General features: G+C 35.5%; 3 protein-coding genes across 3 annotated transcripts; 2 read left to right on the plus strand and 1 right to left on the minus strand.

Moving 5' to 3' along the window:
* LOC18782162 (uncharacterized protein sll1770) lies at positions 2707–9071 on the minus strand. The gene is made up of 18 exons (XM_007216948.2): positions 8812–9071; positions 7489–8067; positions 7157–7300; positions 6900–7025; positions 6601–6688; positions 6292–6385; positions 5846–5939; positions 5668–5722; positions 5408–5499; positions 5049–5219; positions 4851–4907; positions 4663–4746; positions 4344–4428; positions 3962–4023; positions 3774–3848; positions 3529–3633; positions 3230–3371; positions 2707–3121 (listed from the first exon to the last, which is right to left on the minus strand). Exons 2-18 carry the CDS (start codon positions 8050–8052, stop codon positions 3048–3050), a joined length of 2112 nt encoding a protein of 703 aa, XP_007217010.1. The 5' UTR covers positions 8053–8067; positions 8812–9071; the 3' UTR covers positions 2707–3047.
* Positions 11968–15570, plus strand: LOC18783652 (nudix hydrolase 2). The gene is made up of 9 exons (XM_007215536.2): positions 11968–12210; positions 12820–13049; positions 13166–13231; positions 13576–13713; positions 14279–14356; positions 14447–14497; positions 14596–14630; positions 14827–14935; positions 15127–15570. The coding sequence occupies exons 1-9, from the start codon at positions 12054–12056 to the stop codon at positions 15334–15336; spliced, it is 1074 nt and encodes a 357-aa protein (XP_007215598.1). The 5' UTR covers positions 11968–12053; the 3' UTR covers positions 15337–15570.
* Positions 16977–18794, plus strand: LOC18782276 (nitrile-specifier protein 5). Its single transcript, XM_007215601.2, has 2 exons — positions 16977–17118; positions 17611–18794. The coding sequence occupies exons 1-2, from the start codon at positions 17089–17091 to the stop codon at positions 18568–18570; spliced, it is 990 nt and encodes a 329-aa protein (XP_007215663.1). The 5' UTR covers positions 16977–17088; the 3' UTR covers positions 18571–18794.

Consider the following 18903-nt stretch of genomic DNA (forward strand, 5'->3'; position numbering starts at 1 on the left):
TAATTAGGTGAAGTATTTCATATTCTTCAATTTTGTTCTCTTGGGCCTTGATATCTTTTATATATAAAGTAAAAGATAAAGAATAATAAAATATTCAAAAATACTAGAAAATGTTCTTAATTAATGCAAATATTAAGAATTGAAATTATTAATTAAATGAAGATAATATGGTAAATTCACACTTTTTCATATTAAAAAAATTATTAAAAAATCAGATAATAGATCCTATTTTTATGGGACACAACTACCCATAATCTTTTTTAATTCTAAAATAAATTTAATTTTTTTTTAAAAAAAGTCTCTCATAAGCGCTGAAGCGCGTGTGAAGAGACTAGTATATTATGATGTAAAAAAAAAAAAAACTAATACATAAACTACCACTTAATTTTATCTTATTTCATGTGTTACTCGAATTTCGTTTTATCCAATAACTGTCATTCATAATACTCGGACTAGAATCCCCTCCAACAAAATATAGAGATCAAACCAAATGGTCATTTGCATGTTATTCGAATTTTGAAGGATTCTCTTCTCAAAGGCTAAACTCGGAATGATTTATGTTTTTTTTTTTTTTAACAAAGCTATATTCTAACTACTTTAATTTAGTGTATAAGGAGGAAGATCGAACTCGTGTGCAACGAGATGGGTACACTGTATTGACCAACTGACCTAACCTAGCTTTGCAAATTTTTAATGGGAGATTCACTATTATACCCAATATAGGGGCCCAAATTATAAAAATACCCCATATGAAATGGACTTTAGAAACACACACAAAGCTCATTTACAACATAACAAAGAGACTTTTAACTTCTTATAAATTACAAAACTGCCATCAATTTCTTAAAACAAGCCCAACCCCAAAATCTCATAAAAATACCCAAAACACTCAATAGGGCATCAAAGTAATTTAATAATCAATATTAAATTCAATAAGGCCAGCTTTCATTTTTTTAGTTTTTTTTTGGTTTGTTTATAGAATTTCAATAATATAGGGTTTATTTATAATATTAGTGCTAAGAATGAGTATATTACTAAATATCTCATTTTTAAAGATTTTTGATGTTGATATTTTGGGTTTATGATTACTTAAATAGCCTCATTTATGAACCCTAAGAAGGAAAAGGAAAATATGAAAGTTGAAATTATTGAAGTCAAGAGCAAACTCTGATTGACTTGGTCACTTATTCACTTCATCACTATGTATAAACAAAAATATATGGAGCTGCAAAACTTTTACCAACTCCAGTCTCTTGATGCAGTGATCATTTGAGCTAAGTTGGTAGGCAATCATTGTCAACTCAGTTGGACATAATTTCAAGTTAAATTTGGTAGTGAGTGAGTTCAACGATGTCCAGCCGAATTAAGTAATTGAAAATTATATAAACAAAAGCAAGCTATGAATAAAGAAACAGATTGAATTTTAGTTCTGAATGTGAATGAACAATATGACTTTTGTAGACTTTGGATGGTGAAGTCAACCAGGGATGAGTATCCATTACCATTACCATGACGATCTTTTTATGCAACACATGCAAGCATATATTCAACAAACCTTGATAAAAACCACATTCTTTATATTTTTTAAACATAAATAAGATATGAATATCCAACTCAAAATAAATTAATAATAAGTAGAGTGATTTAATTTTTTTTTTAAAGTTCATACGCTACACTTTCATCATTCGATATGAGATACTCTCAATATGTCCCCTAATGTGACATGTCTTTTGCACTTAACCCGTAAAGAATTCTCATGGGGTGATGCAGAAGTATGTGAAGCCATTGGACTTGCCACATGAATAACCTACCATGATATCGCGTGTCAATTATGATTTTATTTAATTTTTTTATGCTTTAACAAATTGCATCATGCAAAAAACATGGAGAAAAACGAATATCATATATTGTTTTCTATTTGGTAAGGAAGTGCCTGTTCTACCTTTCTATGAGTTGAATATAAATTGGGATATACACTAAAATGCCATCATTTTCAATATAACTTCGTGGATTATGAAATTTTGAGTCCAAGTTCACCAACCATCGATTGTCACATAGTTTATGGAAGCCTTTGTTGACTTCAATAATTCAAGATTGTCGTTTGTTCCTTTCTGCGCCTTCACATTTAAGTCGATGAAAACATGGCTAGCTACTAACCCCCAAAAATAAAATTGTTATTAGATCTCCAACTTAACGGTGCAATATCTCCTCAAATATCACGGAGCATGTGAAATAGTCCACAATTTAGAATTTGTGATAAAAGAATAGTAACTCTATCTTTCTTGCAAGCGATAAATTTTTTAGTGTGATCGTCACATTATGACGTGGTCTATATCAATTTACACATTATATAATAAGTGTAAATTATTAACTTGTTGCTCAATCATATTATAACATGTGATAATATTACCGTCACAAACATATAATGTTTTGTTATCAAAATGTCAACTTCGAATCCATCGTCAACATCATCACCACACAATCTATGATGCCAGACTGGTTTTCGTTAATATGAACCATTTTAATCAATTCGATTATTACATAGATGACGTTGATGGGTATTTGGAAGAGTACCTTATTGCATGAAGCTCAGATGTGTGGTGCTTTTATTATGTTTATAGAATTCAAGTATCCAGCTGACTTATGCAGGATGCTAGCAACCTCCTGCCTCACTTTTAAAGATCCCAAAAATGGTGGCCTTTGCTGTACAAAGTAGCTGTGGTATCAATGCACCACACTAACATTCTCAAGTCACCAATTACATTACCTTTTCCCTCAAGTGGTTAAGGGTGAATATCTATGGCCGAGATCCTGTGTTCGAATACTCCCATCCCAAATATTGTCTGTATCGAAAAGCAATGCATATATACAGGGCTCAATCTTATGAGAGAAGTTTTATTCATGTTGTGTGTACAAGTCTTGTGTATGCGTGTGAAAAATCAGACTAGATAAGATTTAATGAAGAATTATGCGACTGAATGTGGAAATTGGGTATAAGCTATACTGCGAAGGCTAGATGGGTTCTGGGCTGGCTTTGGGTTTAGAAATTAGATCATCTTCTCAAATTTCTCAAGTTTCTTCACCCTTTGCATAGATCTAGCCAGCAGTGTGAGAAAGACTCCTACACAATGCAAAAGCTTTGATGAATGCAATCTTCAAAATTTAAAGATGAAGAAAATGAAGCAGAAGGTATATCTTTATATCAAGGTTTCTTGAGTAACAGGATCACCTGCACCGATGAACGATCCGTTTGCAATAGCTTGACTCCCTTGACTGCTCAAAGTGACCCCAAGGTTAAGCAGGGTACCTCCTAAGACTGTATACATCGTCGCCATTTGTAGTATTGTCGCTTTTCGAGCAGCTCTTTCTGACTGTCAAATGTAGTTTTCTCATTTTAAATTAAACTTGTATTTTTAGATGTAAACGAATGGGAAGATTTAGAGTGCTAAGAAGAGTACTTAAAAGTTCAAACTGAAAAATGAAACATCAAAAATATTTTTTTTCTAAAAAGTAGTCAAAAATGAATACCTCAAGCACCCGGACTCGGAGTTTCAGATCCCCTGACTCAAGTTCTTTCACAAACTCCTCTATTCGCTGAACTCTGTATGGCATGGACATGGTGTAGCTTCTGGCCTAAAAGTACATACACAAACACACTTAGTGCCAATACTGAAATATTTTTCTTGAACTAGAAATCAAACTACGAAATTTTATTTACTTAGTGGAAACTAGAACATGGAACTAAGCAAGGGAAGAAAGTTAAGTTGCCGTACATCATCGGCTTGTTTCCTTATTTCGTTCACAAGCTGTGTCCCAGTACGCTGCTTCTGTCTTAAATCTAAAAGTTCCTGCAAAACTTGTATATATCAGCAATATTCTACCAAACCATTGACAAGGCAAACGCAAGATTGCTATGCACAAAGTGGTAAAATATTATAATTGTTTGGAACATGTATGGAACCTGGGCATAAGGTGCAGCAATCTTCACAAAGGAGAAATCTGGATCAAGAGTATAGCCTATACCTGAAACAAAGATTGCTAGTGAGAATAAAGCAGAAAAACCAAGATAACTCTGCTTATCAGATCAAATCTTTGGGCTGCAAAGAAAATTCATTTTAACTAGGAGAATATAGAATCAAGATTTGAAAGTTCTAATATTGTTCCAGCGAATAGGGAGAGCTCTACTTCTAGAATTAGGATTTTTGTAACTGACAAACAAATATAACATTTAGAAACTTCCTCTGAGTCTACAACACAATGTTGAAGGTACTTAGGATGATGTACCTAAAACCTAAACTGGCTGTGACGAGAGAGAGAGAGAGAGAGAGAGAGAGAGAGAGAACCTTCCAGGGTTGAGAACGCCCTTAGGACAAAAGTAAATGTGGATGGAAACCGAAATGGCTGATCTTGTGCTATTGCAAATAAATCCTGCCATTAAGAAAAGCCCCATCCCCAACTTTAGATCATAAAAGGGTTATTCAGAATGAAAAGGTAATATGTGGCAACATCTTCATCAACGCAGGGACACAAGTAACCAAGACATCATTTTGGTAACTGATTTGCAGTCAATCTCATTATGTCTGTAGAACCTGTGTTAACTGTTTTCCCCTTTCCAGCTTAGAGGTGTCATTTATATTTAGGTGAGTAACAATATATGCATACCTCCCCAATTGCAGAAAGAGTCTTCGCCTGATCTGGTGTCTGGCTCAACAAGTTGTCCAAAAAGTATTGGACGGATCTCCTTACCTAGAAATAGGGGGAAACAGAGTGAGACAGATAGCACCAATGTTTCCGAAAATCATTATATTGAGTAATTGTTCCCTTTAGAATGTGATTGGCATGATGCATACCGACGACAAATCTCCAGTGGGCTGAAGTGCTCCAAGATCTATGAGGCATTGAATAACCTGCAATTAGCTGGCTTTTGTTAGATTAAACCTTTGCAACAAGGGGAGACATAATGATATATCTTAAGTGTTCCAAATGAACTTAAGTGCACGATTCTGAGTCATGCTAATGCTTAGATGAACAATGCGGAAGAAAGGAACCTTTTTTGCATCTTTCTCGTATACAGAATAGAAAAGTTCAAGCAGTCTCTCGCGGGTGAAAGATTTAATATCTCCCATCATGCCAAAGTCATAATAAATTAGAGTTTCATCTACATCAATGGCAAGATTTCCTGGATGAGGATCAGCATGGAAGAAACCGGTTCTGAGTATCTGCATCCATAGCAAAGTCCAGCTAATCATGTGCTTATATAAGATAGTTAATTGTTATTTATAGTAATCAAAACAAAACAGACTCAGTAGAGGAATAGATGCATTCGTCTAGTACAAAATAGTCATCATATTCAATGTCAAGATGAGTAGTCATATGGGTTGGTTTAGAGAAGAACAAATTTCCTGACCTGGATCAAGTATGCTTCAATAGCGCGTGAGGAAATTCGAGCACGATTAAAACCCTGTGAATCTAGCACATCAAGCCGATTGATCTTAATGCCTGACAACAGCAAAAAGACATCTTATCAACAATAACCAACAAAAAAACAAATTAATGCTAGACCACATTAACACTACACTACTGCACTATTTTTATGCAAAACACATAATCTGGAAAAAAGGAAAAAAAGAAAGAAAGAAAGAAAGAAGCATTAGCATAGAGTGAAACCTGGTACATACTCCAAGGTCAACACCTTCATGGCAGTATAATCCCAAAAGACCATCTACAAAGGGGAAGAAATGTTCTCAAGATATAACTCAGTAAAGACAGTACAAAGAGTGCAGTTATATCTCTGACAAGATCAAAAGTTAAGGCATATCTTGTAGTTCTGTAGCAAGAAACATACAGGTACTCGAACCCACTTTGTATTGCGAAAGTCTCTGCGAAACCTGTCAGCATTCTTCCCTTCATTTATATAATCAATTTCTTGATACAATATCCTGAAATCCATGAAGGGAAAATATAATTCAAAGCGTCAGAACTCACATTATATGTAGAGATAAAATGAAGCATGTTTCAGCAAAGCTCCAATTCTCAGGCTCAACTGTTAGCAATATTTAATGCCAAACAAACCAGTAAAATACGGTCCAAAACTACTATAATTTTAATATAGGATTTTCAATACCAAAATAAATCTTGTGCATTAACAGACATGAGGTCTGCTGCAGGATGACACAAGTCAATGGGGAAATAAATACGCTAGCTTTTTTATTGTTTACGTGCTTATACTAACAGTTCCATGAAATATGAATAAATAGTTAACATAGCAACTAAGAGATGCTTATTACATACGTGGCACATTCTTCATATATACCAATCCAGTCTCTTGTTGGACCACCAAGGGTTTCACTTTTCTGGAAATACTCTGCAATTAGCTTCAGATTTCCTGGAAGTAAGGAGCAATAGGTTAGAGGGATAACTAAAACTACTAAATTCAAATTAGTGATATCAAAGATCAACACAGAAATATGAGAAGCATGTCAGCTAGCTAGATCTACAATATCACAGAACTGCATATATACATAGATAAATGCACACAAAAAAGAATAAAAGAAGACAGAATAGAATGATGGGAAAAGAAACACCTCATCTAATACTTACGTAAATCAATGTCAAAAAGCTTCTTGAGACCGGGTCTTTGAACTTTCACGACTACTTTCTCTCCATTATGCAGGATAGCACGATGAACCTAAAGACATAACTCATCAATATCCAAACAAGCAAAAGAGAATAATCTCAAATAAAAAATTTCATATGAGTATTATGTAGAGAAGGACAACCCAGATATTTTCTTTTGAGTTTAATATATTTCAACTTAAACTCTGTATTGTTTGATGTATTCAAAAGTTTAAACACTACAAACAGATATCACTTAATAAAAAGAGTCATGAACTAAACACCTGACCAAGACTAGCAGCAGCAATTGGTCGGTCCTCAAACTCCTTAAACAATACATTGATGGGAGCTCCCAGTTCAGTCTCAATAAAGCCTATTGCTTTTGCTGGTGAGAAGGCTGGCACTCTATCCTGTATTATATTACATGAGAATCACATGAATTACATAATGAAAAATCAGCGAAATTATAACGAATATAAATGCACAAGTTTAAGAAGACAATGCCTTCTCAGAAATACTGTAACAGGAATACGTAAAGTACCTGTAACTTGGCAAGCTCGTCCACAAACTCACGGGGAAAAAGATCTGATCTTGTTGAAGATAATTGTCCAAGTTTGATAAATGTTGGCCCAAGCTGCAGTACACGCTCCCGGAGCCATGAGGCAGTCTTTCGCCTTCTGTTTTTCTGAATGAGAGATTTTTAAAAAAGCTTAAAGCCAAGAAACAAGTAGTCCACAGAACCAAAAAACTGAAGGGAGACATGGCCCAGAATGACTTAAGTAGCAGGCAAATTAGATTTCTGTACTCTAATCATGACTAGGATTCAACATAGCAGGGACAAAAAGTAGCTGCGGAGAAGTCTCAACCACCCACCTGCTTATCTTCGGTGAAGCCTCCTATATATGCCCATTTTGCATTATCCAACAGAACACGCACTCGTAATGAGAGAACAAATGACCATACATCTGCAGACCTTTGCCAAGAATTGTAATTTTCATTGGCCCAACTGAATCCATCATCTGAGGGCAAAACCTTTAGCTCCTCCATTGGGGGAAGTTCTTTAGTTGGTCTAGATTTTTGTGTCTTAACCAGGGCTGGAGTAGGATTTCTCCTAACTAGACTTGCTCCATTAACAGCCTGCTTTCTGCCATTCACTATCTCAATCTTATTAGTGGATGGGGTTGTTCTTTTGACTACCTCACTAGCTGGTACCATTCTCACAGCCCGTCCATTGACACCAGATCTTGAGGATGATTCGGCCTTTCGCATTTGCACTTGAAACCTTAAAAATTTATCAGCACGAGTTGGTCTCCCGGACTCAAAGGATTCATGAACTGAAATTGAGCTTGAGAAACTAAGACTGTCTGTTGCTTTTCCTTGATTTATCAACTCCACATTGTGCCAATAGCATCTGTTTGTAGTCAGTACTGCAGCCATTTATGATGCAGATACCTGCATAATACAATGATCAGAGAAACATTAACCCAAGAGTGATTTTGAAAAGTGAAAGATCCCCAATTTGGTCTTTGAAGCAAAGCAACATACAGGGTATCCTCAAGCACACAAGATTACGGAACCAGAAAAACATGAAAACTTGTCAATAGAAAATTAAAAATTTGAAGATCCTAAAACAATGATAGTGCTGATAATGCAAAACCCTGTGACTAAAGCAAGATATGAGACTGGAAAGGCCAAGGCAATGGAAGAATCTGATCATCATAGATTCAGAGTTTTACTGTCAGTATGCATACAATAAAACTGAATAAAACTTCATCAAATAGATAGCTGAACTCAATCAACACTGAAACAGCATTGAAATTGGACATAAATTATAAACAGATTCTAATACCATTACAGAAAAAAGCACAAGCAAAGGCGAGTCTCATATAAAAAGGCTTAACTTGATTGCTGCAGACCCAAATAAATTTACTAGTCAGCAACTGCAATCAGCAATGTTCCAATCATCTATTTGCTCTTGAAGAATCAAGGGGTGAGAAGAACAAAAAGAAAATTTCAAAAATTCATGTTTTCCATTTCTTTTGTTCTTCAAAATTGACGTTGACAAGAAAGATATTGCAGTCAACTGAATCCTAAACTAAACCAAACAACAGAAAGCACAAGACTTGTTCCTTAATTTCCTACTAATTTCCGAAGAAACTAAAGAGAACCCAGATGAAAGCATTAAAAAAAACTTACTGGGTAAGAAGGAATCAGAACCAAAACTCCAACCCTTCACCACTGTTGGAAGCTTGGGGAGGAATATAATATTTAATGGGGTGGTGGCAAAAATACCAGAAAACAAAAACTTTTTAAATATAAAAGTACAATGAAGCAGAGAGCGTGGAGTTCGGAACTTGGAGCTTGGGGCTATAACAAGAAAAGAGCAACAAAGAACGTGCACACTGGGGTGACCTGGCGTGCCCAAGTTTCCAATTGTAAGCGTTTAAGGCACCGTTTGTTTGGGACGTTTGAGGTTAACGACAAACACTGTAAAATGGGATCTTCAACTGGCGCCATTCAGTTTCTTGATACGTATTGGACTCCCAAACACTTGGCCACTCTCATGTGGCGTGGCAGCTTCTCTCTCTGGTAATTCTGATTGGCCCAACTCTCACTCTACACACAAAATTAATTATTAAAATAGAAATATCATACATAAATTTATATAAAGAGTAATGTTAATGTTAACTTAGGACTAAAATTTTGGTTTTGTATTTTTTTTTTCGTAATTTAATTGAGGGATTTCTCAAATCAGCTTATTTGAAAATGATTAGTGTGTCAGGGTGTTTGATAAAAAGATAAGAACGAGATTCTTTGAGAAATTCACTGTCAACGACAACAATTTGGGAAAGCAGGAGTGGAAATGATTTTTTGTGTTCCATTTTCTTGAGAATTAGGTTGGAATTGGTTAGGACATTAATGGTTTGCTGGGCAGTGGAATACAGTAATTGAAAGGTGAACAACCAATTTGCTGGTTTGGAATATACACAAATCATAAAATAGCATGTGAGTTGTGAGCAGAGAATTAAATATCTATAATTTCGCCAGTATTTCGGCGAAATTATCATTTTTTTGGGCAGTGATATTTTAGCACATTTTCATCTATATATCGTTAATTTATCGATAATATCCTTAATAATTTCGCCGATATTTAAGTTCAATTGGCAGCTGCAAATGGTCAATATATCGCGATATTATCGATAATATTGCGATAATATCGCGATATGATCTTTCAAAAATTAAAAGCTGAAAACTCACTCACGCTCGCACACAGTGGGGTTTGGAGAACTAAATATCAATAATTTCGCCGATATTTCGGCGAAATTATCGTTTTTATGGGGTAGCGATATTTTAGCACATTTCCAAGGAATAATTAAATAGTAAATAATAAAATTGATTATAGAGATTTAAGTAATTAAGCAACAATTTGAAGGAGAATTTAGTAATGTAAGTACTTATAATGAATAATAAAATAATCAATAACATTAAATGGATTAAATAGAAAAGAAATAAATTATATTAAGTAATTAAGTAACTGATCAACAATATAAAACAATAAGCAATTATGTTAATTTCTATTTTAAAAAACAGCTTGCAAGTATTATATATACTGGATTCCATAATTTATAATCACAAAGTTATGACCAGCGTGGTGGTTAAGTGTTTTCTGATTTCGAATTGGAGAGGGGTTCGAACCAGAGAACTAAATATCGATGATTTCGCCGATATTTCGACGAAATTTTCGTTTTTTTGGGGTAGCGATATTTTAGCACATTTCCATCTATATATCGTCAATTTATCGATAATTTCATCGATATTTAAGTTCAATTGGCGGCTGCAAATGGTCAATATATCGCGATATTATCGATAATATCGCGATATGAACTTTCAAAAATTAGGGAAAAGAGGTGGAAGGAGAAAGAGAAGAGGGAGTCTTTTTTTTCCCTGTAAACATTTCCAAGAAATTCAGGATAGAGAAGCATCAAACATGTGAAAAATTAAACAATTATTATCAGAATTTGTTGTATGAGAGAGCCTGGTCCAAGTGACTGGACCCAAGACCTGCTTGTTGGGCCCTGGCTCACCTAAAAGCATGGAAGTTACCAAGTTTTCCAAACCTGTCTCTCTCTTCTAGACTGGGATGTCAAACAAAAGTTTAAAGCAAGGCACAAGAATTGACTATGAAATTTGAGAAAGTTTTCTGGTCACTCGTATCATTTTCCCAATCCTTTACAGTTCAATATTTTACCATGTTTCCTTGTCGCATGATGCCACCATCTAATTATTATGAACTTTTCTTCTTTTTTTTGTTTGGGTGAAATTACTATGAACTTTTCAGCACCACATCATAAGATGAAGAACAATGTTTGTGCCAAATGTCATGATTATTTATCTGAATACAAATCCAACTAGTTAGTAATCATTGGTTTGGCTTGACTTCATCATTTCGATCACCCATGTTTACACTCTTCAGTTTATTTTCGAGGACAATTTCCATAGAATCGAATCTAGACATATACTTCAGGTTTTTTTTTTTAAAGACTATGCGAGTATGTCATGTAGCTTGAATGAAGGGTGGTGTTTTTTCTTGCTCTAACTCGTGTCGTGTTATTAAACTTTCAATTTAAATCACATATTCAAATAAAAATTATATAATTTAACGGCTCAAAATCGAGAACACTAAACTTCATGATAGAATAATTTTTTTGAATATAATAAGCTGGTAATTGTTTAGATTAATATGCTTGGCTTTGTAAGTATATTTCATCCTAAATTGAAGAGTAATGATACTCTTATCACATTTGTATATCAAATTCTCATACTACCTTATATGACAAATAAGGTGTACAACCTTATCTGCCATATAAGGTAATATGAGAATGTGATATACAAATGTGGTAAGAGTAACATTGCTCTAAATTGAATTATAACGAATCAAGTAACAGATCTTTTCCTATTTGAACTATTGCTTTCACTGCATAATAAGACTTTTATTAGGAAATTCATAAGTTCTAAAAAAGAGTCATGTCGATTAATGGTTAGTTGTTGTCCTTGATGTCATTGGATCAGATTCGGGAAAATTATGACGGTTAAAAGGGGTTATAGGAAATTTATTTTTGGAAATAATTCTCTCTAGATAAAGCATGGAGGAGACGTAGGTCTCCTTTCGCGTGTTTCTAGGTCTGATTGTCTGATTTATACGTTCCGTCTTGGAAATTAGCAAGAGATTGCCGTGCCCAAAAGAAGGATTTTACCAGTTCAAAGTCACAAAACCCAGACAGCAAGGAAATTTCATGTCCTCTGTCTGGGCCAAGCAAGCAAAGGGTATAAAAGCTGTGCAACGTGGTAAGGCTTTTGCCAACTTTTCTCAGTGGATGCAAGCGTTAGACTTGAGATTCTTATATTATATTCATATAAAACTACACATAACATAACATATGTTGATCCAGAGGTTCAGAGCCACCAGCAAGCTTTTGCCACACCTTTCAGCCAATAAAATCTCTCCAGTGTCTTCTTCTCTTGTGCTCCATCATCCATATCCAAAGAGGCCTTGTCTTGGAACTCTTGCACCCTATTCATCTTCCTGGCCCAAAGGTATGGCTTCAATTTCTGCATGTTTAATTGGTCTTTTATTATGCCATTGTTGTTGCAGTTGTTCGTTTGTTTCATGCTTTTGTGGAACTTATTTTGGTTGTCTTGTCTATGGCTCTCTGGTGGTCTGGTACCCATGAATCTCTGCCTTTTTTCAAAAAGGTGGTCTTGTGAAACTTCAGAACTTGAGTTCATAAGTGATAGGAAAGCGTAAGAAAAGCTGGTGTAGGACAAGAGAGCGGTCAACCTTATCAAGAAGAGTTTTAAAAAAAAGGTTTCAATCATGTCTAGTCTAGTCATAAATGCTATAATTTTTTTTAATTGGTTGGTCTCTATTAAAAAATAATATAAAAATTAATTAAAAATTTGAAATACTCATTAAATAAAGCAACATTAAATTATAGGAAGTCATTAGGAGTCGTTTCTTTCTCCTTAAATTTAGGAACTCCTAGAGGTTTCCCTATTTTAGAAGGTGGATAGGGAGCATGATTGGAGTATTTTTCCGAATCCTCTCTAAAATTTGTCTGGTTTATGAGTTGCCTTTGTAGACTAGTCGTGGTTGGTTCATTGTAGACGCTGCACATGCATGACTCTTTCTTATTTTCTTCACAGACCCAAAAGATAAACTTCCTTCCTTGATTCAAGACATGTCAGTTTCAACAAGTTCATCATCATCTGTTGCAAAACAAGCCATCATGCCTGAAGATGGAGTTGAGCAGATTGAATTACTCAGTGCAGTTGAGGATTTACACGGAGGAGTTGTTGTAGACTTGAAAGAAGTTATGGATTCTGAGGTTTTCAGCTCTTTGCTCAGAGCTTCAATGTCACAGTGGAAGCAAAAGGTACTTTTTGTTGTTGTTCATTTCATCATTTGTATGTATGGTGTTAAGTTTGTTAAGGTTGCTGTTATCTCTGAGTCCCTAATATATACACTATTTACTTGAATTGTATTTTGTAGGGGAAGAAGGGTGTGTGGATCAAATTGCCTATTGAACTTTCAAATCTTGTGGATGCTGCTGTTAAGGTAAAAAAAGATTCCGTTGTGCTAGTTCTTTATAAACCCAGTAGACCAAATAATTCGTGACTAAGAGGACAGAACACAATATTTAAAATGATTGGGGAAAATCCCACATACATCCATGAAATCTGACTTCTCTAACTCAAGTCGTGAAACTATCCTTGTTTCATTGCTCTCTGATGCCCGAAGACATACGAGAAAATCTGGCTGTAGCCTAATCTGTGTATATTTATTGAGTTCCATGGAACTCATTCATTGTTTAACAAGATAAAGACTTTGTTTACTTTGCAATGGAACTCATGCATATAATTTCCAACACTCAAGCGTCATTTGTTTTGTTACTTGTGCAGGAAGGATTTAGGTACCACCATGCTGAGCCAGATTACTTAATGCTTGTAAGATGGATTCCTGAAACTATTGATACTCTTCCGGCAAATGCTTCGCACCGAGTAGGTATTGGTGCTTTTGTCATGAACAGTGAAAGAGAGGTATGCCTTCTGCATTTTAATATTTTTTTTTCACTGTTCTGAACATGACATCGTCTACAATAAAAGTCAATCTTGTCACACTTTACTTTTGTGTTTGTGATATTTTTAGTGTCTGAAATCATTACTTAACCTCTAATTTCAAAGTGATTTTCTAACCAAAAATTGATCTTTCATATACTTAACTGTTGTTATTGTTAGCTTCTAGATCAGATAATTATATCCATACACTTGGATAGATCAAACAGTTATAAAGAAGGAAATACCAGATATGCTTAGAAAACTGACAGCAAAAAGAATAAAACATGGTACCTTGTTTTCTATGAGTTTCCTACAGAACATACGGATAGGTTGAATACTGTGACTAGGTGTATATACCCTTCATATTTACATTCTCAGTTAAAAGTTCTAAATTAGAATCGATTCATGTTTCGTTTCAAGAACTTATATTTCAGTTGCCATCACTCTAAGTAATTCTTTAAGTTTCTTTTGCTAGAATATGTTTTTACGACATTATGTGTCCATTGTTGCCTACTACTTTTGCGTATTAATATCATCCGTTTGGCAGATACTTGTGGTTCAGGAGATCAATGGCAGATTCAAAGATACAGGTTTCTGGAAGATGCCGACTGGGGTTGTTAATGAAGTGAGTACAAACAGGAGCAGAACTTTATCAATTTTTAATAAATATTTCAAATCATCTTCTCACCATGGATAAAATTGTCTCTATCCACAGGGCGAGGATATTTGTGCAGCTGCAGTTAGAGAAGTCAAAGAAGAGACAGGAGTAAGCGATAACTGATGGAATATAGTATCAACGAACAGGCTATCAAATTCCTGTGTAAATCTAATACCATGAAATTTTTTTTTCTTTTTTTTCTGCAGATTGAAACAGAGTTTGTGGAGATTTTAGCATTTAGGTGAGAAGCCTGCCTCCAGTTAAAGGAGTCTTCTATGTATTTATAGATATCTGTGCCTTACTTGGTAGCAGCATGCTATGCAGCAGCAGAAGGCATCTTTTGTCATACATATAATATTATCTCTTTACATTGCTATGTGCTCGGCTCTCCTCATTTCAATTATACCTCTTTATATTATCTCTCTCTCTTTCTACAGGCAAAGCCACAAGTCATTCTTTCGAAAATCCGACTTGTTCTTTGTTTGCATGTTAAAACCACACTCCTCTGACATCGAGAAGCAAAATTTAGAGATTGCGGCAGCCCAGGTAATTTTTGGAAGACGAAAAGTTCATCATACAATCGAGTTTTGGGATTTGTTTGACATTTGATTGGCAAGAAAAACAGAAAGTTGCTGTATTTTCTAAGTGTTACATAGCATCACTCAATGTAGGAGTCAACCGAAAAACATATGATGCTAAGCTATTCTAATGTGTAACTTTCTGGGAATTATTTTCAGTGGATGCCAGTTGAGGAATATGCAGCTCAACCCTTCATTCGGAAAAACAAGATGTTCGATTATGTAGCAGAGATATGCTTGGCAAAATCAGATAAGGACTATGCCGGTTTTTCTCCAATGCTTACAACAACATCCTCCGGAAAAGGAAGCTACTTGTACCATAACAACCGGGACATGGCCAACATACAGGCTACCGGTGATCATCAGTAGAAAGGCTGATCAAACTCCATAACATAGTGGCAATAACAGTCACTGTGGATTCCTATTGTATAAAAATCCCTTCAAGTGCCTCCCGTTTTTACATTGATGTCATGTCTATGATTGGTTCCTATATATTGATGTCATTACATTGCTTTATAATTTATAAATCGAAATTCCAGATACCGTGTGTATACGTCTCATATACGCTAATATTTTTAATACAACTTGCTTATTCTATTTTAACTTTGTCATTGGTTGGGATCCATTCAAGTTTTGCTTCTTACATTCCTGGTTATGTAAGTGGACTTCATTGCCTCAGTGAACTTTAATCAGGAATTAAGAGAAACTGATGAGCTAGAGATCCACTGGAGTTTCCTATACATTTCGTTACCGAGCACCTGAGTTTTTAGATAACATAAACTAAATGTCATGTCACATTTTGACCCAAATGGATACATACACTATTATTTTCTGAATATTTATTGTTATCTCTAAACAACAATATCATATACTTTTATGAAAGTGACTCAAAAATACCTGCCCCAAATGGTTTCAAAGCATATGCTTCCTCCCTCATGCCGCCTTTGATATCCACCAAAGTTTTGAGTTGATCAAATTTTTTTCTTTTTCTTCAGGGTTTTATTCTCTTATCCATTTAATAAAATAAAATGACAAATCCTTCCAGGGGAGGTAGAAACATTGATTAGGTAAAATAAATATATAAATGAAAGCTGAAACTAGGGGCCAAAAAACCGACCGTATACAGACCCAAATAGGTCTTCCCTTCGTTTCCATTATAAAAAACAAAAACAATTAATCCAAAACCACCTTTAATTTTATTATGGGAATGGCACATCCCATGCCTTTAATTCCAATCGAGGGATTGGAGGAATGCTAGTTATCTTTCTTTTTATCTTCCCTTTTTTTTTTTATTTTTTTTTTTAAAAAAAGCAATATAATTATATTAGATCAATAAGAAAACATAGTACATATGATGTAGACTGTAAAGGGAGTCATCCTAATAGCAATATAGCAGACATCGGGAAAAACTTCTTTGGTGACCTGAGCCAATTGAAAATTTGAAATAATCTAGAGAAAATCACTCTCAAAATTCACTTTTCTATAACCCTTTTCTACTGTCATAGTTTCCTCAAATTTAATTCAAAGACATCAAACATATAATTGGCCACTAAACGACACGATTCTCCTAAAGGGACTAAGAACATCTAGCAAACTCAACTAAAGTCTCTGGAATTATAAGAAGAAAAAAACACATACAACTCATAGAGTTTCTGAACTTTATTTAGTTTAGTTTATGTTGTGTGTATTTTACTCCCATATAAATCTATATTTTTAATACAAATTACTAATATTTCACTTGTGAACGGAATAAATAGTTTATAAACACATTAAATACACAGATTTATTTGTGGGTGAAATATACGATAATATCCAAATGATGGTTATAAATTAATCAAGCAAATTAAAGCAAATTCTTTTTTGTTTTGTTTTAAAGCAAAATGAATGGCCTTATTAATGCAGAAAACGACACGGCGCAGAGGAGTTGCAGAAGATGACGTTAAAAACGACAAAAACTTGTCACGATGAAGTACGCAAATGTTTTATATGTAGAGGGTTTGAAAGCCATTTGAGAAACCCCACAAAACAAACTCGCAGTTTCCTTCTACAGTGAGAAAGAAAGAAAGTCCACAACTCCTCTGTTCCAGTCACAAGCAATTCCACTGTTCCATCCATCCATCCATGGCTCTGGTGCAAGGCAAATGGATCAAGGTCTCTTCCCTACTTCCCATTCAAGTTTCTAGCTCTGTTTTAGATCATCATTTTGCAATTTTTTTTTATAAAAGTAACTCAAATTGTGATGAAATCTTGATTTATACTGTTTCAAGAAATGGTTATCCAACTTATGTGGTGCATCTTCTTCTTTTGGGTACTGCAAATGTGGTTTATTTTATTTATTTACTCAGAGGACAAAAAAAAAAAAGTTTGGCCTCTTCGGTTAAAGATTGGGTCTTCTTTAAAATCAATGAAAACACTTAAAAATCTCCTGTGTGTGCATCAGTTTTAACAGATTGGATGAAAATTCTGCACTTGGTTTAGATCTAAAGACAATTGGTATATAATTTGTTGTAACATGTGACTTAGGAAGATATTGTTAGGTCACATTTTTGTGAGAGATAGAGAGAGAGAGAGATTTGTAAATGTGATACAAACAATTTTATTCATCTTATTTGCATATGCAAATCTTGTACTATTGTTTTTCAGCTTGATCAAAAGGGAACTGGGCCTGGAGCAAGAAGCTCACATGCCATTACCCTAGTAGGACAGAAGGGCTATGTTTTTGGTGGCGAATTCACGCCACGTGTCCCCGTCGACAACAAGCTCCACGTGTTTGACCTCGAGGAGCTGACGTGGTCTGTGATCGAGGGAACCGGTGATGTCCCGCCGCCACGTGTTGGTGTGACATTGGTAGCTGTTGGACAAATCATCTATGTTTTTGGTGGTAGGGACTATGACCACAACGAGCTCAATGAGCTCTATTCCTTTGACACATCTACAAACAACTGGACCCTAATTTCTAGTGGGGACATTGGGCCCCCTCATAGGAGCTACCATTCCGTGACCGCCGATGACCGCCATGTGTATATTTTTGGCGGCTGCGGTGTGGCCGGCCGCCTTAATGATCTATGGGCCTATGATGTGGTTGATAAAAAATGGATCCAATACCCAAAACCGGGTGACAATTTGAAGGGGAGAGGCGGGCCTGGCCTGCTAGTGGTCGAAGGGAAAATATGGGTTGTGTATGGCTTTGCTGGAGAGGAAGCTGACGATGTGCACACCTTCGACCCAGTCCATGGTGAGTGGACCCAAATTGAGACAAGTGGCGAGAAACCAACGGCTCGGAGTGTATTTTCTACGGTAGCAATCGGAAAATACATAGTTATATACGGTGGGGAAGTGGACCCTAGTGACTTGGGCCACATGGGTGCCGGGAAATTTGCTGCTGAGGTCTATGCACTGGACACGGAGACGTTGGTGTGGAAGAAGTGGGATGATGGGCTGGGCTCGGGTCATCATCCCGGGCCTCGCGGGTGGTCTGCATTTGCCCGCGGGCAGTGGGATGGAGAAGTGGGCCTTTTGGTGTATGGCGGGAACTCACCAACTAATGATCGCCTTGGTGATATTTTCTTCTTCACTCCTTATTTGGAAGCAAATGGTAAATGATTAGATATGGTGATGCATGAGAGTGAGAGCGGTGATGTTAGCTTCATGTCATGTACTGGAAAATGGAACTATGGGTATGTATATTTGTGTGTAATAAAATCTAGACATGACTTTGTGTATGTCAGAATAGGGTTGTATTTCCTTTTCTATTTTCTTTCTTTTTTGCTTCTGATTTGGTAGACTTCAGAACCCATATCAATCTGATTAGAATTTGGCCTCACACCCGTATCAATCTTGTTACTGTTTTGTTTTGGAAACAAAAAAGAAACAGGTTAAACATTGGAGGATCTTCATCTGTTTTGATACTACCAATCTTAATGTGAAAGTTGAAAG

The sequence above is a fragment of the Prunus persica genome, chromosome G3 (genome assembly GCF_000346465.2).
Source record: "Prunus persica cultivar Lovell chromosome G3, Prunus_persica_NCBIv2, whole genome shotgun sequence".
In the NCBI taxonomy this organism is placed as follows: domain Eukaryota; kingdom Viridiplantae; phylum Streptophyta; class Magnoliopsida; order Rosales; family Rosaceae; genus Prunus; species Prunus persica.